This window comes from Dendrobates tinctorius, unplaced genomic scaffold, assembly GCF_039654945.1.
Source record: "Dendrobates tinctorius isolate UK_male_01 unplaced genomic scaffold, ASM3965494v1 ptg000147l, whole genome shotgun sequence".
Taxonomy (NCBI): Eukaryota; Metazoa; Chordata; class Amphibia; order Anura; family Dendrobatidae; genus Dendrobates; species Dendrobates tinctorius.
Window position 1 is genome coordinate 775292 of NW_027361814.1, and position 22947 is coordinate 798238.

General features: G+C 43.4%; 1 protein-coding gene across 1 annotated transcript in view; it reads left to right on the top strand.

The window, feature by feature from the left end:
* Positions 1–20026, top strand: part of DOCK1 (dedicator of cytokinesis 1) — a 495500-nt gene extending 475474 nt beyond the window's left edge. Inside the window, exons 48-52 of the mRNA XM_073546335.1 lie at positions 3475–3620; positions 9504–9702; positions 10539–10689; positions 12037–12182; positions 19259–20026. Coding sequence (XP_073402436.1) covers positions 3475–3620; positions 9504–9702; positions 10539–10689; positions 12037–12182; positions 19259–19354 — 738 coding nt within the window. The 3' untranslated portion in view covers positions 19355–20026. The remainder of the gene's footprint in view (positions 1–3474; positions 3621–9503; positions 9703–10538; positions 10690–12036; positions 12183–19258) is intronic.
* Positions 20027–22947: the final 2921 nt, after the last annotated feature.

Here is a 22947-nt window from a genome sequence, read left to right on the forward strand (position 1 = left end):
AGCCCCACCTACATAAAGGGAAAGCCTGAGAGCCCCACCTACATAAAGGGAAAGCCGGAGAGCCCTGCCTAGATAAAGGGAAAGCCTGAGAGCCCCACCTACATAAAGGGAAAGCCGGAGAGCCCTGCCTACATAAAGGGAAAGCCTGAGAGCCCCACCTACATAAAGGGAAAGCCTGAGAGCCCTGCCTACATAAAGGGAAAGCCTGAGAGCCCCACCTACATAAAGGGAAAGCCTGAGAGCCCTGCCTACATAAAGGGAAAGCCTGAAAGCCCTGCCTAGATAAAGGGAAAGCCTGAGAACCCCACCTACATAAAGGGAAAGCCTGAGAGCCCCACCTACATAAAGGGAAAGCCTGAGAGCCCCACCTACATAAAGGGAGAGCCCCACCTACATAAAGGGAAAGCCTGAGAGCCCCACCTACATAAAGGGAAAGCCGGAGAGCCCTGCCTACATAAAGGGAAAGCCTGAGAGCCCCACCTACATAAAGGGAAAGCCGGAGAGCCCTGCCTAGATAAAGGGAAAGCCTGAGAGCCCCACCTACATAAAGGGAAAGCCGGAGAGCCCTGCCTACATAAAGGGAAAGCCTGAGAGCCCCACCTACATAAAGGGAAAGCCTGAGAGCCCTGCCTACATAAAGGGAAAGCCTGAAAGCCCTGCCTAGATAAAGGGAAAGCCTGAGAACCCCACCTACATAAAGGGAAAGCCTGAGAGCCCCACCTACATAAAGGGAAAGCCCCGCCTACATAAAGGGAAAGCCAGAGAGCCCAACCTACATAAAGGGAAAGCCTGAGAGCCCCACCTACATAAAGGGAAAGCCAGAGAGCCCTGCCTACATAAAGGGAAAGCCGGAGAGCTCTGCCTACATAAAGGGAAAGCTGGACAGACCTGCCTACATAAAGGGAAAGCTGGAGAGCCCTGCCTACTTAAAGGGAAACCCGGAGAGACCTGTCTACATAAAGGGAAAGCCTGAAAGCCCCGCCTACATAAAGGGAAAGCCTGAGAGCCCTGCTTAAACCAAGGGAAAGCCTGAGAACCCCACCTACATAAAGGGAAAGCCGGAGAGCCCTGCCTAGATAAAGGGAAAGCCGGAGAGCCCTGCCTACATAAAGAGAGAGCCTGAAAGCCCTGCCTAGATAAAGGGAAAGCCTGAGAACCCCACCTACATAAAGGGAAAGCCTGAGAGCCCCGCGTACATAAAGGGAAAGCCGGAGAGCCCCACCTACATAAAGGGAGAGCCCCACCTACATAAAGGGAAAGCCTGAGAGCCCCACCTACATAAAGGGAAAGCCGGAGAGCCCTGCCTACATAAAGGGAAAGCCTGAGAGCCCCACCTACATAAAGGGAAAGCCGGAGAGCCCTGCCTAGATAAAGGGAAAGCCTGAGAGCCCCACCTACATAAAGGGAAAGCCGGAGAGCCCTGCCTACATAAAGGGAAAGCCTGAGAGCCCCACCTACATAAAGGGAAAGCCTGAGAGCCCTGCCTACATAAAGGGAAAGCCTGAAAGCCCTGCCTAGATAAAGGGAAAGCCTGAGAACCCCACCTACATAAAGGGAAAGCCTGAGAGCCCCACCTACATAAAGGGAAAGCCTGAGAGCCCCACCTACATAAAGGGAGAGCCCCACCTACATAAAGGGAAAGCCTGAGAGCCCCACCTACATAAAGGGAAAGCCGGAGAGCCCTGCCTAGATAAAGGGAAAGCCTGAGAGCCCTGCCTACATAAAGAGAGAGCCTGAAAGCCCCACCTACATAAAGGGAAAGCCCCGCCTACATAAAGGGAAAGCCAGAGAGCCCAACCTACATAAAGGGAAAGCCTGAGAGCCCCACCTACATAAAGGGAAAGCCAGAGAGCCCTGCCTACATAAAGGGAAAGCCGGAGAGCTCTGCCTACATAAAGGGAAAGCTGGACAGACCTGCCTACATAAAGGGAAAGCTGGAGAGCCCTGCCTACTTAAAGGGAAACCCGGAGAGACCTGTCTACATAAAGGGAAAGCCTGAAAGCCCCGCCTACATAAAGGGAAAGCCTGAGAGCCCTGCTTAAACCAAGGGAAAGCCTGAGAACCCCACCTACATAAAGGGAAAGCCGGAGAGCCCTGCCTAGATAAAGGGAAAGCCGGAGAGCCCTGCCTACATAAAGAGAGAGCCTGAAAGCCCCACCTACATAAAGGGAAAGCCGGGGAGCCCTGCCTACATAAGGGGAAAGCCGGAGAGCCCCGCGTACATAAAGGGAAAGCCGGAGAGCCCCGCGTACATAAAGGGAAAGCCGGAGAGCACTGTCTACATAAAGGGAAAGCCGGAGAGCCCTGCCTACATAAAGGGAAAGCTGGAGAGCCCTGCCTACTTAAAGGGAAACCCGGAGAGACCTGTCTACATAAAGGGAAAGCCTGAAAGCCCCGCCTACATAAAGGGAAAGCCTGAGAGCCCTGCTTAAACCAAGGGAAAGCCTGAGAACCCCACCTACATAAAGGGAAAGCCGGAGAGCCCTGCCTAGATAAAGGGAAAGCCGGAGAGCCCTGCCTACATAAAGAGAGAGCCTGAAAGCCCCACCTACATAAAGGGAAAGCCGGGGAGCCCTGCCTACATAAGGGGAAAGCCGGAGAGCCCCGCGTACATAAAGGGAAAGCCGGAGAGCCCCGCGTACATAAAGGGAAAGCCGGAGAGCACTGTCTACATAAAGGGAAAGCCGGAGAGCCCTGCCTACATAAAGGGAAAGCTGGAGAGCCCTGCCTACTTAAAGGGAAAGCCGGAGAGCCCTGCCTACATAAAGGGAAAGCCGGACAGACCTGCCTACATAAAGGGAAAGCTGGAGAGACCTGCCTACATAAAGGGAAAGCTGGAGAGCCCTGCCTACTTAAAGGGAAAGTCGGAGAGACCTGCCTACATAAAGGGAAAGCCGGAGAGCCCTGCCTACTTCAAGGGAAAGCCGGAGAGCCCTGCCTACTTAAAGGGAAAGCCGGAGAGCCCTGCCTACATAAAGGGAGAGACCTGCCTACTTAAAGGGAAAGCCGGAGAGCCCTACCTACATAAAGGGAAAGCTTGAGAGCCCTGCCTACATAAAGGGAAAGCCTGAGAGCCCTGCGTACATAAAGGGTAAGCCGGAGAGCCCTGCGTGCATAAAGGGAAAGCCAGAGAGCCACACAGTGATTGACCTCTTTTCCTATTGCTTTGTGTTCAGATCTAGTAAACTGGGTGGAGGAATGCAGGACTCACAGGCTTTCTTTTCAGATACAATTCCAGGCAGCCAATTTACACAATTTCTTTTACCTCTAAATTCTTAGGATTTTGTGTTTTTGAAGTTGATAATTCTAACCAATATTTGGTATTTTCTTCTCTCTAAATTTGTGATCCTGTACCAAAGATAACTAAATGACAAGTTCAGCTCTGCTACGTCTTCGCTATGAATACCTTTCTGCTGCATACAGTACTACAGACAGTAAATTACTGATATGTTTTTTTTTTTTGCTTCCTTTTAGTCTTCGAGCATTGATGACAGGCTGGGGAACCGGCCCAGATCTATGGTTAGATCTTTTACCATGCCGTCACAATCCAGGCCTTTATCCGTCGTCTCTGTATCCTCCATGTCATCAGACAGCACACCTTCAAGACCAGGCTCTGATGGGTATGTAATATTTTGCAGTCATAAATGATGAGGTTTTGGAGGACCTCTGATAAAACACCTGATTTTACCTGGGGATGCCATGACATGTCAACTGTAGGATTTGTGGCCAGACAGAAGCTGAGCTGTTGGGGCTTACATATCAGCTTGTCCTGCTGCAGGTAGTTGTCTTACAGCCAGACATAGGACAATATGGAAGAGGAGGAACTCGTACATGGCTGACATTTCTTATCTGTACTTTAATTTCTAGTAAATGACAAAATCGAATTAAATGAAAGGAAATGAGAAAGGGAGATAATGATATTTTCTCTGTTTCCTATTCCTATAAATGCCTCTACCCCCTGCGACACTGCGGAGAGATGGCTAATCTGCAGCCGTCATAACTGCTGACCATATGGATTTCTTATGTGCCAAGTCCTCCGTGTTTGTTTCTGTATTTCACATATGCAAATCACACAACATGGTTATATTCCAAGGTGGCAGATAACTCACTTCTGTTAAACCCCGGATCGAGGAGCTTAGTGAAGACTTGAGTCTTACAGATGGCGATTGACATTTCGTGAGGTCACAATATTTGCCCCAGCTGTTTGTCACATTTCTGCAGGACTGAGACATGATACAGCTGTTTAGCTTACAAAGCTCAAGTAATGTTGTTGTTGCATATTAAACAAAATTTAGATCTACTCCCCGGATGCCTAATATCGGCCTTGTATCTTTGGCTCCACTCCCAGCGCTCATCAGTTTCTGTGAAGTCAGCAGATAAGGTTTAAAGGGAATCTGTCAGCAGGATTTCATCCCCCAAACTACTTATACTTGCTTGTAGCTCTTTTAAACACAAGTCCAACAATACATTTGCATGTCCAGTCCGTTCCTTAAAAATCAGCTTTTGCAGGGATCTGCAGTTGAGGCTGAAGGGCTATTTGTAGATCTGAAGCCTCTGTCACTCCAGCTCTATTCTCCCATAGCTATTTGTAGATCTGAAGCCTCTGTCACGCCAGCTCTATTCTCCCATAGCTATTTGTAGATCTGAAGCCTCTGTCACTAAAGTTATATTTCCCTCTAACTAATGACTGACCATTGCTATTTGTAGATCTGAAGCCTCTGTCACTCCAGCTCTATTCTGCCATAGCTATTTATAGATCTGAAGCCTCTGTCACTACAGTTATATTTCCCTCTAACTAATGACTGACCATTGCTATTTGTAGACCTGAAGCCTCTGTCACTCCAGCTCTATTCTCCCATAGCTATTTGTAGATCTGAAGCCTCTGTCACTACAGTTATATTTCCCTCTAACTAATGACTGACCATTGCTATTTGTAGATCTGAAGCCTCTGTCACTCCAGCTCTATTCTGCCATAGCTATTTATAGATCTGAAGCCTCTGTCACTACAGTTATATTTCCCTCTAACTAATGACTGACCATTGCTATTTGTAGACCTGAAGCCTCTGTCACTCCAGCTCTATTCTCCCATAGCTATTTGTAGATCTGAAGCCTCTGTCACTACAGTTATATTTCCCTCTAACTAATGACTGACCATTGCTATTTGTAGATCTGAAACCTCTGTCACTCCAGCTTTATTCCCACTTAGCTATTTTTAGATCTGAAGCCTCTGTTACTGCAGCTCTATTCCCACATAACTGATGACTGACCATTTCTATTTTTAGGTATGAAACTTGTGTCACTCCAGCTCTATTCCCCTGTAGCTGTTTGTAGATCTGAAGCATCTATCACTACAGTTCTTTCCCCCCCGTAACTGGCTACTGACCAATGCTATTTGTGGATCTAAAGCCTCTGTAATTCCAGCTCTATTGCCTTGTAACTGATGACTGACAGTATTTTATACTTGGGTATTGGGCAGCAAGTACCTTTTCTTTATATACTCCGCATTATGCCTGTTTATAGCAAAATCAAGTCAGTAGATAACGACAATCACTTTAAAGGGATCTTCCGGATTGGTAAACCCTTTTCCTTGGACGTCATTGGAGCAGTGGGGTCCTCATCTCTCAGCCATTACATAGAATGTCTCTCTCACTGGAAGAACTTGTCCTGTCCCTCGTTACACAGATAACTCAGTGATTTTAATTACTACTTTGCTATACCCTAAGGCTGTGTGCACACGCTGCGGATTTTGCTGATTTTTCGCAGCAGTTTCTGCTGCGGTGTACAGTACCATGATTCCCTATGGGAATCAAAAACCGCAGTGCAGACGGTGCGGAATTTTCCGCGCGGATTATCTGCGGTTTTCAATCCGCAGAAAGAATTGACATGTCAATTCTTTCTGCGGATTCTCCTGCGGTTTGCCATCTCCTCCATTGAGGAGATGAAAAACCGCAGGGCAAAACCGCAGAGCAATCCGCAGGTAAAACCGCAGGTATTTTGACCTGCGGATTTTACAAAATCCGCGCGGATGAATCCGCACCTAATCCGCAGCGTGCGCACACAGCCTTAATCCCCTGCATAGGTGCTGCTGGGAAATTTTCAAAGATTCTTTTAACAAGTAGGGATTGTCCAAAGCCAACAAACGCTTAATTGAAGTTGTTTGCACCAGAAAAGGCTTTGTATTTTTTGTTCCCAGAAATAGCACCACTATTGATTATAGGTCAAGTCTGGTATTACAGATAAGCTCTATTCAGGTGGTTGGTGTCGGCCTGTCCAGTGGTCTGGATGTAGGAGTCAAACCCTGGCAATGGGACATAATGGGAGAGGTAGAGTCTGACACAATGTCGCTGTCAGTAAAAAGTAGATGCCATGGAGCCAAAAGCTGATGTAATAGAATGATAAGAAATTATTTGTGGCAAAAAGGTTTCCTTTGATAATATATAACAATGTGAAGCCTGGCTGGATAAATCCAAGGCCCAAGATGGTAATTTTTACCGCCAAGCGGACATCCTTTATAAACAAATCTTAGGCTGGTTTCACACTTGCTTTTTTTTGCAGTGCGTTTTCCCGCAAAAAAACGCATTGAAAAAACGCATACAAAAGCATACAACTGCTGCGTTTTTTTCAAGCATTTTTATGAGCATGCATGAAAAAAACGCAGCGTTTTTATGCGTTTGTATGCGTTTTTAGTGCGTTTTTACCGCGTTTGCGTTTTTTTCCAACATTAGGTGGCCCCTCACACTAACCCTAACCCTGACCCTAACCCTAACCCTGACCCTAACCCTTAACCAAACCATACTTAACCCTAACCCAAACCCTAAACCCTAACTAACCCTGACCCTAAACCTAACCTAACCCTAACCCTTAACCAAACCATACTTAACCCAAACCCTAAACCCTAACTAACCCTGACCCTAAACCTAACCCTAAACCTAACCCTAACCCTGACCCTAACCCTTAACCAAACCATACTTAACCCTAACCCAAACCCTAAACCCTAACTAACCCTAACCCTGACCCTAACCCTTAACCAAACCATACTTAACCCTAACCCAAACCCTAAACCCTAACTAACCCTGACCCTAACCCTGACCCTAACCCTTAACCAAACCATACTTAACCCAAACCCTAAACCCTAACTAACCCTGACCCTAACCCTAAACCCCCTTAACTAACCCTAACTCTAACCCAAACCCCTAAATTCCATGGTTAACAAAAAAAAACGCATGTGCAAAAAAACGCATACATAAGCATGCCAATGCGCACATATGCGCACCCATAGACTATAATGGGTGTCTTGCTGTAAAAAAACGCATTGCGCGTGCATGCGTTTTTTTGAGGCAAGTCGGACGCACCAAAAAATGCAACAGGTTGCATTTTGTGCGCCCGAGCGCATACCGCAAAAAAACGCATGCGCGGTAAAACGCGTACAAACGCATGTGTATGCGCACATAAGCGCATCCCATGCAAAGTATAGGAAAAATAAACGCATGCGCTATTTAGCGCTAAAATACCGCGAAAAAAAACGCAAATGTGAAACCAGCCTTACATTTCATGCGGAATTCCAGTTTTATTTTGTTCGTTTTTTACCATCAGTGCCACAAAGTATTTTTTTCCTGTTTTTCAGAACCTTATACAGTTATTTTTATCATAGGCTTCAACACTATAACAAAAAAAAACACTGCTACCGTCTCTGTTGTTTGGCTGCAGTGGTGAAATTATGTCGACTTCGCTGCAGCCAGTCTTTAAGCTCTGTCCGTGTAGGTTGCACGAACCTCTCCTTTTGAGCTCATCGACGTGACATCACCGCTGCAGCCAAACATCAGAGCCTGGGGCAGCGGTTCACACGATGGTCTGGACCACAGGAGGGTAAGTAATGCTCCTTTTGTTTTATAAATAACTGTACATAATAGTTTTTGTTTTGTTTTTCTTCACAGTTAACTGTTAAATGTTAAAAAAAAGTTTTTTTGAAAGGGTACAACTCCTTAAATGTTTTTTTGTTGTCTGTCATGGTTGTGAACCGCCCTCCACAGGGCCGATTTTATGTGTAAAAAAAATTACCGTATGTACTGTAGATTTGCAGAGTAATTGGCAGCAGAAATCTGAGATCGTCAGGTTTTTTTATGTCAGATTTGCAGTTTATAAACTTCTGCTGACCCACACGTGGAATAGGCCAATTCTGAGAGATTAGTCCACATGTGGCTACATAGATTTCCTATTTACAGCAATGTGCTGCAGTTTTATGGATATTTCTCACTGTGATTTCAGTCCAGAATACATATTCTCAAAATATAAGAGAACATACACTTAAAATGGACCGACTATGTTCCCCCTATTATTAATAACTAGCAAAGGCTGTGGACGGAAATTAATAGGCTAGGAAGGGGCCATGGATATTGTCCCCATCACAGACTAAAAACATCACCTCTCAGCCACCCGAGAAATGACAAAACCATAAAATTCTCCAAATCTGGCACTTAGCCTCGCTCTTCCCACTTGACCTGGTGCGTTGGCAAGTGGGTATTGGTTATTGAGGTTTGATGTCAGCTTTGTATTGGCAGCTGACATCAAGCCCAGGGGTTAGTATTGGAGATATGTCTTAAAAAAAAAACCACCTTGAATAAAGTCCTTTATTTCAAATAAACACACTGACAATCTTTTTAATTTAAAAATAAAAAGTGCAACCTTAACGTCTAATCCACGGAAGCCCATGTCCCCTGTAAAAAAAATTTTTTTTAATTTTTTACTGGCACCATTGAGGTGAACGGAGTTCATTGGATATGAGCTCCGCTGAACTTTTTCACTGCAAGCGTGAGAACTTTTCCCCCTTCCCTGGCTATAAACATCTGCCCCAGCTGTTCGCTTTCCCTCTGCTGGATAATAAAATTTCAGGGGACCCCACGCCATTTTTTTTCCATGTATTTATTAATAACTTACATGTACAGTAAACTACACACGCAAAGCACTGATTAATTATCTCATTCACATATTTCTATCTACTATCTACCAATCTATGTATCTATCTGATATAGATGTGTATATGTAGTGAAGAATATTTCCTTGGAAAACTATCTTTAAATTACAGAGAATTACTCCATGTAAAAGCTAATGTTAAAATCTCATTGCATACGGATTGCATTCGCATGTCATTTAGATGCTAGGTGATAAAAATCGCATTGTACTCGCTTGACACTCATCCGACTTTTCAGGAACAAAATCGGACCAATTTTTTAAAAAGTTTATGGGTCCCAGTAGTCAATTTATTCATTTCCAAGAGGCATAACAGAGGGATTGCACAGTGATTTATAAGAAAAGAAGGTCCAATGTTCTTCTGTACAGAGCTAGTAAAGTGCAAAAATCATACAATCACATGTACAAATGCTGTCCTACGCCTCGCCGCCTCAAAGGCAGTCATGATGCCATTAGGATTAGCGCCTTGGTACCTGGTTGACCACATAAAATGCGTCGGCTCCTGAAGGATTAATGGAAGCTTTCCTCTTTTTTAGCTTTGTTCTTGAGCCACTATTACCAAAGAAGATGCATTATCGTTCTCAAGATAAATTAGACAGAGACGACCTCGATAAGGACCGAAAAGAGAAAAAGAAGGAGAAGAGGAACAGCAAACACCAGGAGATATTCGACAAAGAATTTAAAGCAGCTGATATTGCGCCGCAGCAATCTGAAGCCGTGATCCTGTCTGAGACGGTCAGTTGTGCGCACAAGGGAGGTTATTGTAGAAGTCACATAAATAAACGGGGATACGTCATTGTAGATTGCGTCTTTCTTTCACTGCCTCTAGCCACCAGTAGAGGGAGCTACATAGAGAGCAGTAATATAACAGAATGTAGTGAGAGTGAGCTCCCCCTAGTGGTGGCTGAAGGCAAACACTATCTTATCATTTGACTATGCCTGAGAATGGCAGTTCTTTATTAGGAAAAACTAATATACTGTAGAGGTATATTAATGGGTTTTTTTTTTAGGGATTACATAATGATGAACTATCCTTAGGATACAGATGTAGCCTTTCTTACTAACACAAGAAATATATCCTGATACAGATCAGTAACTGTTAACACAACAAAACCCATTGAATTTGTATCGTTAGGGGTCGGGTTGTAGTTTTCTTGTAAGAAAGGCAATAACTGTAGGTCATTAGTATCAGATCGGAGGGGCTCGACGATTGACATCAGCAGCGATCAGCTGTTACCAGGACCCATGGCCATCGGAACTTCAGGGTATGAAGCCAGAAAAGCACAGCTCCATATACTATGTAGTGGCCGTTCTTAGGTACTGCATCTCAGCTCCTATTGAAGTGAATGGAAGCTGAGATTCAGAACCAGAGAATGACCCCTACATGGTGTACGGTGCAGTCATCATCCTGGACATCATAGGGAACACAATAGAAATGGCACAATGTACAGCATCCTTCGCGTCCCCCTTCCAGTGGCTGAAGGCTGCTGCACTATACTTGCGGATTACAGTAGGGTTATGGCAATTTTCTCTTGTGTTCTGCTAACAGTATTGATCTGTTTCTCCTCCAGATAAGCCCCTTAAGACCCCAGAGACCAAGGAGTCAAGTTCTCAGTGCCGTCGTTGGTGACAGGAGGTTTTCTGCGTCCCAGAGTCCGGCTTCTGCCCAGCAGCCCCCACCGGTCACTCCTAGGAATAGGCTAACGTTCAGCCCACCCTTAGGTACGTCATGCAACTTACCAGGCAGAGACGTTTCTGCAATGCATCTGAGGGTGCATCCATGGCTTGTGACCCCCTCATACGATATGTGGCATATACCCCACTAATTTGGGCTTACAGATGCCCAAATTCAGGGGTCAGCAACCTGCAGCTCTCGGGGAACTACAACCTTCAGCGTGCTCTGACAGTCACAACAAGTTCCAGCATAGCAAAGTAATAAATGCAATGTGGAGAAGGACTCAGGGCTTACCTGTGCTGGAGAGCAGGCGACACCGCAGGTGGTGGAGGGTGGCCCCTGTCCTCGTAGGAGATGATTAGAGGAACAAATGGGAAAGGTGGTGATTGGTGATGAGTGAATGTGTTCGGATAAGGTGTTATCTGAGCATGCTCGGGGGCTAACCGAGTGTCTTAGGCGTGCTCAAATAATATGTTTGAGTCCCCGCGGCTGCATGTCTCTCGGCTTTTCAAACAGTCGCAACACATGCAGGGATTGCCTAACACAGGGGGTCTCGAATATATTTTTGGAGCCTTTTCTTACAACTCTCCATTGCGCTTGCCCCTCTGTTGTTCATCCTGGAAATTAATATATCGACAGCTGGTCATTGCCTTTCTCATTTTCTGTAAATGTAATGGGTGTAGAACACAGGTATCAGTTTGTTCATTTCACTTTCTTTTTTTTTTTTTTGCTTTGTGTCTTGTGGGTTTTTTTTTTTTGTAATAAGGATCTAAAGGAAAAAACGACAACTTGTCGCCCAAATGGTCAGGCTCCACCTGTTGTATCTTAAAAGAAAGGAGATTTGGTCTCGTGGCCGCTTTAATTCTGCTTATTAGTAATATTTTTGACTGACAATTTGGGAGATGTTATAAACTTTTCAATTATGCAGGAAAAAATCAAGAATAATGAATGCTGGAAAATCATAGCAATCAGGTCACCTTTTCTATGGAAAGTGATTACATTGTATCTGTGCAGCAGAAAACAGGAATCGCTTTCTTTGAAAAATACAATTCAGAGCTGAAATCCGCACATTGCACAGTACTTGGAGGGTGGAAAAAAACTAAGTGCCCCCCACTACACTAAAGGTGAAATGCATTATAAATCAGCTCGAGATCTGTCAGAAAGTGAGGTTGCTGACTGCTTCCAATGACAGCCAGCAGAACTATGATTGCAGCTCTGGAGTAAATTACATGTAAATGTAAATCCATGTAACTATGATACCCAGTGTGAAATTCTGATAGAAATTTCAGCCTATAAATTCTCGGTCTGTGACATGAATGAATAGTTCTTGCTATTATAAAATAATGGCAGAAGAGTGAACGACCTATTACCATTTCCCTTCTATGTATCACCAGGCATGGAACAAAATGGCGTCAGTACTGCTGAACCAATGGATGTCCCCCCTCCACTACCAGTCAAAAGTAGCATTGGAGACTATGGAAATGTCACGGATTACCAAGACTTCATCCCACCTGCTACACCCCCATCTACACCCCAAAGGGTAAGCTTTCGGCTGACTTAAAAGGGTAAAAGCCAAAAATGATTGGCTACTAAAATAAATTTTACTTCCGCAAATGGGGACAGATTTTTAAAGCGTTATTCCATTTACAACATCTTCAGTGGTCACATAGATTTCATGCTGGGTGGGGTATTGAGATGGCATCAAGGGGAAGTGATAATGCCCTTATTGACAGTCTTCTCCTCCAGCTCTGTGGTAGTAGTATGCAAAATGCACCTTTTTGTTCCAGCATGACTTTTCCCCTGCGCACAAGGTGAAAACCCTACAGACATGGGGGGATGAGAGTGGTGTGGATAGGGAAAGCGACTGCGCAGAGCACTGACCTCCACCCCATCCTCAAACCTTCAGTTTAATTGGTGACCAGCTGAGGGTCAGAGATTCTCATCCACATCATTGTCTGACCCCATATCTCGATGTATTGCTTTAGTTCACCTCTAGCCTTCATCTCTCATGTCTACAGTGGGGCTTTTGGAACCTTCAGAAATTTCCATATTTCTGCAAATTGTCTCTTCAGAGAGGAAGAGGACTAGAACTCTTTTGCCACCTATTGGAAGTAGCAATCCTAAAAGTCCATGTCGACCATCTAACGAGCCTAGTTACATGACTTAGGATAAAAGCCAAAAACAAAATCTCAATTGTGCTGACACTGTGTTTCGGGGTGCTGCCCCTCGTCAGTGCAAAGTGTGAGATTTGGTTTGGCTGGATGAGAGGCGTCTGACTGAAGTCCAAAGGGTAATCTTTCTCCTTGCAAGAGAGTCACATGTCAAGCCTGACATGCCAAGTTGAGGAAAGTTTTAAGCCGCAATGTTCCTGTGGGAAATATAGGTGGCACTAGAGTTCTAGTCCTCTTCCTCTCTGATGAAACAATTTGCATATTTCCCAAATTAGCATTGCGGCTTAAAAGTGTCCTTACCTTGGCATGTCAGGCCTGACCTGTCACGCTCCGCAAGGAGAAACGTTACCCATTGGATCCATATTTCTGCATAAATTTTACCTAAAACTACATCAGATTTTCACTTAAGTCCAAAAAGTAAAAAGAACAAGAGAGAACAAACAAAGGAGTCACAAATATTAGACTGTCTCTTCTTTTTAAGTAGCAAAAGTAGCAAAAGTATGTGAAATGTATGTGAAATATTAGACTGTCTCTTCTTTTTAAGTAGCAAAAGTATGTGAAAGTATGTGAACCTTTGCTCTCATTGTCTTGTGTGACCATCTTGTGAAGCAATTACTGCATCTAAACGTTCCTGGTAATTGTTGCTTAGTCCTGGCCGTCGGCTTGGAGGAATTTTAGCTCATTCCTCTCTACAAAACAGCTTCACCTCTGCTATTTTGCAGCAGTTTTCGCCCATGAACTGCTTGCATTAGGTCCTTCACAACATTTCTATAGGATTAAGGTCAGGACTTTGACTTACCCATTCCAAAACTTAAACTTTATCCTTTTTAACCATGTTTTTGTAGAACGACTTGTGCTTTGGGTCGTTGTCCTGCTTCATGACCCATGTTATTTTGAGAATCGGCTCCTGTGCGGTCCTGCATTTTTCTTGTAGAGTTTGCTGGTATAATTCAGAATTAATTGTACCATCAGTGATGGCAGCCGTCCTGGCCCAGATTCAGAAAAACGGGCCCAAACACCACCGTGTGTCACGGGGGTTTTGTGATGTAGTACAGTGTTTTGCTTTCTCCATACATAGAGCTGTATGATTTAAAAGAGAAATGTTATTATGGTCACATTCATCCTCAGCATTGTGTTCAGTGTACTGATGGTGGACTTATGAACAGCAAAATAAGCCTCCCATCAAAGTTTATTCTCTTAATATATTGCAGTCATCATATTGTGCTTACAATTGCTCATTTTGCCTTTCTGCCAAGATAATTCTTCTCTTTTCTCTGGTCTATGTGGAAACAGGAAGTCTCTTGTCCTTGCATTTATCATTCACCTCTGCCACCCCTGACCCAGATGCTCCGCTCCTCCACCTGCCAAGGACTTTTGCAGTGACTAATGCCTTGTGCAGAGAAAATTGGCCTCCTGTTTCTACACAGAGCTTTTAAAGATTCTAACTAGTCAGTTTTTAATCATGTGATGTCATTGTCCTAGTTGAAAACAGAAGGATTAACTAGGTAGAAAGGCAAAATGAGCAATTGTAAGTACACAGTGCCATATAATATGATGACTGCAATATATTAAGACGATAAAAATTTTGATGGGAGTGCTTCTTTAACATTAGCTAATGTGACAGAGGCCTTTAGTTGCTTAGAAGTTACCTTAAGCGCCATTTGTGACCTTGTGGACTATTATACGCCTTGCTCTTGGAGTGAACTTTGTTGGTAGACCACTCTTGGGGAGGGTAGAAATTATTTAGAATTTCCTTCATTTGTACATAATGTGTCTGTGGATTGGTGGAATCCCAAACTCTTTAGAGATGATTTTGAAAACTTTTCCAGCCTGATACACATTAATAACTCTTTTTTTTTTATTGAGATCCTCAGAAATCTTGTCTGTTCTTGCCATGATATATTTCCACAACCATGTTATTAAGATCAGGCTTTGATAGATCCCTGTTGCTTACATAAAACAGGTCACCCACTCACACCTGATTGTCATTCCATTGATTGGAAACCGCATTCTCTAATTCCACCTTGAAAGTATCTGCAAATCCTAAAGGTTCACATACGTTTGCCACTTACAGACATGTGATATTAAATCATTTTCCTCATATAGAAGAATGACAAAGTTTAATGTTTCTGAATCACTAGTTTGACTGGGTTGTTTTTATCCACTTTTAGGGTTTAGGTGAAAATCTGATCTAGTTTTACGTCAATTTTATAGCAGAAATATGAAAAATTCTGAAGGGTTCACAAGCTTTCAAGCCCCACTGTATGTCCGATCAACTCAATATTGGTCATATCCACCTACAGTGTCACCTTTATATCTACGTGATACCTTTCTGCTAATATGGGTGGGTACTATATGATGGTTCATATTTTTACATCGGTACATAGGTTGAACTTGATGGACCTAGGTCTTTTTTCAACCTTTCTCCATCAATAATAAAACAAAGTCATTTTCTCTTTTTTTGTGAGTCTCCTCGGGACTTGAACCAACAACCTCTATTACTGCAGGCAGGAGCTTAAGGCTATGGAGCCACAGGCTGTGGTCTCTCCCCATCATCTCTTTATCTACAGCTCGTGCTAGAGATATGACAGGCAGATATGATGTAGATATAGTCGTATCTACCCACGATTTCTTCCATTAATCTCTACATCTGTCACTTCTACTCTGTGTCTTTGTCTCTTGCCCATATTTTTATGTAATCTCAATCTACGGACATATACATAGAGAATGACAACAAGGAAGTCTCTCGGCTTTCTTGGATACGAGAGGCCGTCAAGAAGGACAGATTGCTGCTGTGATGCAGATATGGCTTTTACATAAGGTTCTCGTCTCCCCCGAGGTGTGCGCGACTCACTGAATTTGCTGAGATTGGGGCCTAATGTAACCTGGCAGACTCCCGATATCTCCTGCACAGGGCAGGGCACCGCATCTATAGGGATGTGTGTAAAAGCAGAGACCACAACTAGTATAAACGTACGGGGAGGATCATCACATGTCTACTTCTACAGATGTGGTCAATGGTTGTTGCTATGTAAACTGCGGGGACGCCTATACACACCGAGTGGCTGCTCTGCGATATAGCGCAGCATCTCCTCTGTATGAGGATTACCACCTAGGTATGTCTTATCCTCCTCATATACAGAATATTAAAGGTGTCGTGCCTGTTTTAATCCTAGCCCCTGGGATTTGCTTTGCAGCCGATGATTAGATTTTCTTCCCTGATCACTGCAGTCACACAGGCCGTATAATGCAGCCTGGACCCCCGAATCATCTCCAGAGTCCGCTCCATACAGCAGAGCCCCCCCACGTGTGATGTACACGAGGCAGGAGAGGTTAAATCCTGGATTCCTCGGTCATTCACACCCTGACTATGCCTATAATTGTGCTTTTGCTGCTCTCCATGTCTGTTTGGGAGGTTAAAATTGCTGACAATAAGGCTGTGTGCCCATGTTCAGGATTTTTCGTGTTTTTTTTTGCGTTTTTCCCCTGCAGAAACGCTTAAATGCATACATTAAGCATCCCATTATTAGAATGCATTCCGCAATTTTTGTGCCCATGCTGCGTTTTTTTCCGCAAAAAAAACGCATCGTGGAAAAAACGTAGCATGTTCATTAATTTTGCAGAAAATCTGCGGATTTGCCACTATGTTCATTGTATTAGGATGCTCCCAAAAAAAAAAACGCAAAAAAGCCAAAAAAAAATGCGGATTTCCTGTAAAGGAGTCCGGTTTTGCCCAGGAAAATTCTGCTTATGTGGGCACATAGCCTTAATGAAAAAAGTCTACTTGCAGTCACCAGTAGGGGGCGATACTTTGTGCAGCTTTAATATTTACATTAAACTTATTTATAGGGGTGATCAAAAAGATTTGCTGGATCCTGGTTCAGCAGAACCATGAGAACTTACTCAAACCTGCCGGCATTCCCAGCGCCTCTAATTATTAGTAGGTCCTGCTCGACATCATCCTTGCGGCGCACCACAAACATGAGGTCACGCTGGGCCTACTAAAGAGGTGCTGGGGATGCCGGCAGGTTCGAGCAGCTTTGTATGGCTCTTGTAAGTTGGCCATGGACTGCCGACGTGGCTGCTGCAAATCTTTTTTGTTCAAGTCTAGTATACATGTAATAAGCTATAAAGATCCACTGTGGAGAAAGTGCAGATTCAGACGGAATTTTACTGAAAATTTGGAGCAGAAAACAACCAGGGATAAAAATCAGCCTGCAAATAATCAGCCTGCAAATAATCAGCCTGCAAATAATCAGCCTGCAAATAATCAGCCTGCAAATAATCAGCCTGCATGTAATTAGCATGCAAATAATCAGCCTGCATATACTCAGCCTGCATATACTCAGCCTGCATATAATCAGCCTGCATATAATCAGCCTGCAAATAATCAGCCTGCAAATAATCAGCCTGCAAATAATCAGCCTGCATATAAGCAGCCTGCATATAAGCAGCCTGCATATAAGCAGCCTGCATATAATCAGCCTGCATATAATCAGCCTGCATATAACCAGCCTGCAAATAATCAGCCTGCAAATAATCAGCCTGCATATAAGCAGCCTGCATATAAGCAGCCTGCATATAATCAGCCTGCATATAATCAGCCTGCATATAATCAGCCTGCAAATAATCAGCCTGCAAATAATCAGCCTGCATATAAGCAGCCTGCATATAATCAGCATGCATATAATCAGCCTGCAAATAATCAGCATGCATATAATCAGCCTGCAAATAATCAGCCTGCATATAATCAGCCTGCATATAACCAGCCTGCAAATAATCAGCCTGCAAATAATCAGCCTGCATATAATCAGCATGCATATAATCAGCATGCATATAATCAGCCTGCAAATAATCAGCATGCATATAATCAGCCTGCAAATAATCAGCCTGCAAATAATCAGCCTGCATATAATCAGCCTGCATATAATCAGCCTGCATATAATCAGCCTGCAAATAATCAGCCTGCAAATAAGCAGCCTGCATATAATCAGCCTGCATATAATCAGCCTGCATATAATTAGCATGCATATAATCAGCCTGCATATAATCAGCCTGCATATAATCAGCCTGCATATAATCAGCCTGCATATAATCAGCATGCAAATAATCAGCCTGCATATAAGCAGCCTGCATATAATCAGCCTGCATATAATCAGCCTGCATATAATCAGCCTGCATATAATCAGCCTGCATATAATCAGCCTGCATATAATCAGCCTGCATATAATTAGCATGCATATAATCAGCCTGCAAATAAGCAGCCTGCATATAATCAGCCTGCATATAATCAGCCTGCATATACTCAGCCTGCATATACTTAGCCTGCATATAATCAGCATGCAAATAGCCAGCCTGCATATAATCCGCCTGCAAATAATCAGCCTGCAAATAACCAGCATGCATATAATCAGCATGCAAATAATCAGCCTGCAAATAATGAGCATGCATATAATCAGCCTGCAAATAATCAGCATGCATATAATCAGCCTGCATATACTCAGCCTGCAAATAATCAGCATGCATATAATCAGCCTGCATATACTCAGCCTGCAAATAATCAGCATGCATATAATCAGCCTGCAAATTTGGACTGTATTGAGAAAAATAATGGGTCTGCGTCCTCGTCGTGGATCCGTCTTTGGCTAGAATTATCCTGAGCCTGAAAGAAGGATTTCTGCTTTTTTTTTTTCTCCACCATTAAGGATTTCTTTTTTTTTACTACCAAAAGAATCCATAATAACGATAAATCGATTTTTTGCATCTTTGCAAGTTTGTGCTACATCATAATCCATACAAAGCTGCCGCTCGCTTCTGTACTTTTAAGATAATTGTGATTGTTCCTGCATCTTCCTTTTGAAATAATAAACTTGTATATCACAATAAACATTCCCTTAATCAATAGTAATTGCCCGACGATCACTGAGAAAAGAGGAAAAAAAATAGTTAGATCCAGTATGGCAACAGATTATTGCTCCACTGTAATGTCAGACACAGCCTGTGGGTAAGAGAGGCACTGTTTCTGGGAAGAGATCAATACTAACCAATCACTTTATATCTGTAGGGAATGACTGCGGGTTTGTGTCTGGAAATGAAAACTGGTGCAGGCACAAGCCTTGACATCATACAAGCTGCTTCTGATATTTTGGGCATAACGGGTCATTTGTGCCATAGACCAAATCAAGCGACACCTAAATCTCCCATCCCTGTCCATATGCATAAGTTGGCAAAACTTCCGATTTTGACAGGTGTTTGGCCGACTATCTAATTTGTATGTGCAGCTGTCAAGTGAAAGTGGGATCGGGCATGTTGGAGATCAACATGCCTCATCATTTAATACCATGGGTGACAGACTGCTGCCGCCTTCTACCAGCTGTCCCTTGTGTACGGCCATATTCTCATCTTCTTTTGTATATTAATGTTTCCATTTTTACCTTTATTTCAGCACTTGCCACCTCCACTACCCAGCAAAACGCCACCGCCACCCCCTCCAAAGACCACGAGGAAGCAGCCATCTGTGGATTCTGGGATCATGCAGTAGATCACGTGCCAACGACACAACGTACGGCATCGCTGCAATCCTTCATGCAGGACTTACCTCATTTGGGTCACAGCATTTTGACTTTTTTTTTTTTTTTTTCATTTTTGTGCAATCACGGTAGATAAAAGGCCTTTAGAGTAGGCAAAAATGTAGAAAAATACAAAAAAAAACATTGAGCTACTGAGCTGTGGATACTAATTTATGTCGTAGAATAATAAAGGAGCAATTTACATACAAGAGAATAAAGCAAATAAAAAGTATTGAGGCGTTGCTAACGATGTCTGCCGATTCCTGTTTCATCATCTTGTACAGAAGTTTGTATATATGACGGTTACTTTTTATTTTATTTTTACTTTATTTTTCTTTTTTTCTTTTAGGTTGTTTTCATTTTTATGATGCTCGTTTTTATTGTAGTAGATTATTTTAATCACCTACTCAAGCTCTTATGCATTTCTTACCAGTGACTACTGAGCACCTATAGATGGCTCAGCAGCGGAGCTGACCGTGCCAGTGCATGACCAGAATCTCGCGTAGATCCGTCTCGTCACCTTCCCATAACAACGCCACTTACTGTATATGTATTATTCTTCCATTCCATTTTATAATCACATTGTAGATTTTGTTATATATAAATTGACTAAAAAAGATTAAAACCGGTGTTTTCAAAATAAATTAGTTTTTTTGTGTGTGTGTTTCTGGCCAGTGCTGGTCGGATGTTGGGTAAGGCAGAATGGGCAGCTGCCAGGGGGCACACCGTCAGAGGGGCAATTTTAGTTTATTTTCCATTATTGATCCAAAGGAAGGGGTAAGAATCTGAAGACTAACCAGTCCTGTTGGGCTATGTACACACAGTCTTTTAAACTCAGGCGCAATGAGTTTTTCACACAGAAGCAAAACTTTGGATTTTTTGTTTCCCTGAATCATCTTTTGTGTCGTTTCCTGATTTTAGCTACTGGCGTGATTTTTGTGAAGTCTTTTTTTTACTATCATTTTCTTGTTATTTTTTTTTCACTGCATTGAATAATGAAGAAGCCACTAGCGTTTTTTGTTGTTTTTTTTTAAAGCAAAAACAATGGCAAAAAGCTCTAAAAAGCTCTGGTCCTCTTTTGAGCTTTTCCACTGTTATGTAAATTGAGGGCACCTTTCGAGAGAAAGACCCAATGCTGTGTGTTTTATCACTTTCTGTGCTAATATATACTTCTTAATATGCGTCTCAAAATAAGGACTATTCAAGGCCCTTCCTATTCCACTAGCATGAACTCTCTAACACACTCTTCCCCCCCAAACCCCCCCCCCCAAAAAAAAAAAGCTTCTTTTGAGGTCCGGTCCCAATGGAAAAAGGGACAAAGTAATATGCTGATGGCAATTGACCCCATATCCCCGTAACGTGCCTACAAATACAGTAATTGTTCAAGGAAATAAAACATCTGTGACTGAGAGTGTTTTTTTTTTCTCTGTAGGCGAAGTAAAATCCTCAGTCATACTGGTCTGGTCAGTCATTTACTGGGAAACCGAAAGTTGGGAGAGAAAACATATTTAGATTATTCACTTTCTGCTGGATTTCATCTGTATTTTTTTTTGTTAAGTTTTTGATGTGTTTGAAAACTCCGGAGAGATGAACTGCATTAAACAAAGAGATTGCAATGTTCCAGCCCCGACGTGAACTTCTCCAGGGTTTGCTCTGGAACGCAAAAGCATTTGTTTGTCAGATTGTTCTCTCTGCCAGAATGAAATCTGAAATCTGCTCCATCTTATAACCGTTCCAATCCACATGATGTGACCTGAAGTCTCAGCCGGAGATGGAAACTGCAAACTCTATAATTAATCTCCCCTCTACTACATAGTAACCAATATCGCATGTGTAATTAGAACATGAAATAAATCGCTTCGGGTAGAGACCTCCAAGTTTTAACCCACTAACTTTTTCTCTCCCCCATGACAGCACTACGGAGAGAGAGGATCAGCCCTTCAAGGACAGAAAACCTACAGGGTAAAAGGGTGGTTCCTCTCCCACACATGAATTGGTTTTCTGTACTTGACTGAAGAACCTTCATCTATATATATCGGCAGTACTAGAAGAAGACAAGAAGATTTACCAAGACCTGGCTGGTCATTTCAGTCATTGGTTCCGTCCCTGCTGCGGCCGGTGCAGGGGTCCTGGAAGCGCCACAGTGGGTTCAGGGGGACTTGACTGATGTGCCAGTGCAAGTAGCAGTGCCGTTCTCTGTGGTCAGCCGGTTACTACACATCCCTGGTTTGCAGAGATGTGCATCAGGAGGACCACCCTGATGACGAGTACTCAGATGACATTTGACCCAGAGGTGTTTTTCACTTCCGGGGTGGGACTAGATGGGGCATCAGCAGAGGGATGTGCTGTGTCTGACAGGTCCATCATTTAAAATGCAGTAAGACCGCTAGCAGAGTAGGTTCTTTGCTCCATCGTTTTCTCCAGCGGTAATGGAGCAGCAGCACCAGTGGGAGCCCCAGCAGGAACATCAGCGGCAGTGTGGCAGTAGTAATCACTCAGGTGGAAAACATGGTGCCAAGAGTGACCGTAGAACCAGCCAACAAAGCCACAGCTCCAGTAAAGTAGATGTTGATAGTATGGACTTCTAGAGGAGATCTGTCGGGTGATGTGATTCCTTGTCTGAATCCAGTACTCTTGATAGTTTCTGAGTGGTAATTGATGTTCGTGAAAGCTCACGTTATAATAGGGCTTCTCTTGTAATTTTGTCAGGGAAAAAGTTGGAAGTGTATAATGTATATAGGGAATGTGCGTTCTGTAAAGAAAGGGCTGCCTTGTTCTCAGCAGAAAAGACTTTGTCGATGCTGTATTGAGCAGACTTTTTGGGAAGAATCCCCTAACTTGGCCTCAGAATGAAGATCCATTATTAGGGCAGAAGTCAATAATTCCCTAAAGTCCCTAACTCATGGGGAGGAGAAGAGTAGGAAAGTTAGGAAGCCTAGATCATCCCCAAAATCGGACAACAAATCCGACAGGTCCGAAGGTCATTATGTGTCTTAAAATATCTCTTCTTCTTTGTCATAGAATGGCAGAACAAGGGGAGCATAAGGGGCGTCAGTGCTTTCCTGTAGAAGAGACTGATAACTTAGTGAAGGCAGTTAGAATCCTTAATGGATATTGTTGAGCCTAAAGCCCAAAAATCTGTCCAGGATGTCATGTTTGAGGGCCTGTAACTAAAAGTGTCGGACGTTCCCTGTTAATGAAAAGATCCAAGCCCTTGTCGGGGGAGAGAGGAAAAAATCGGAGAAGAGCGGTTCCTTTCCTTAATTATTTAAGAGGAAATATTCTTTTGATGAGGACTCAACGTCATCTTGCGATAAAGCCCCAAAGTTAAATGTGGCTGTCTCAACGGCACCTAAAAGGTTCACTTTACCCTTTGATGATTTGGGGGAGTTGAAGGATCCCTTGGCTGTAAAGGCAAATAGCTTTAAGGGTACTTGGGAATCCTTGGCTGGAGTTCTGAAATCAGCCACCTCAGTAACATGTACTTGTCTTTGGTTTGATTGGATCAGCTAGAAAGTCAGCTGAAGGATAAGGTGGCTAGGGACACAATTTTGGCCACAAATCT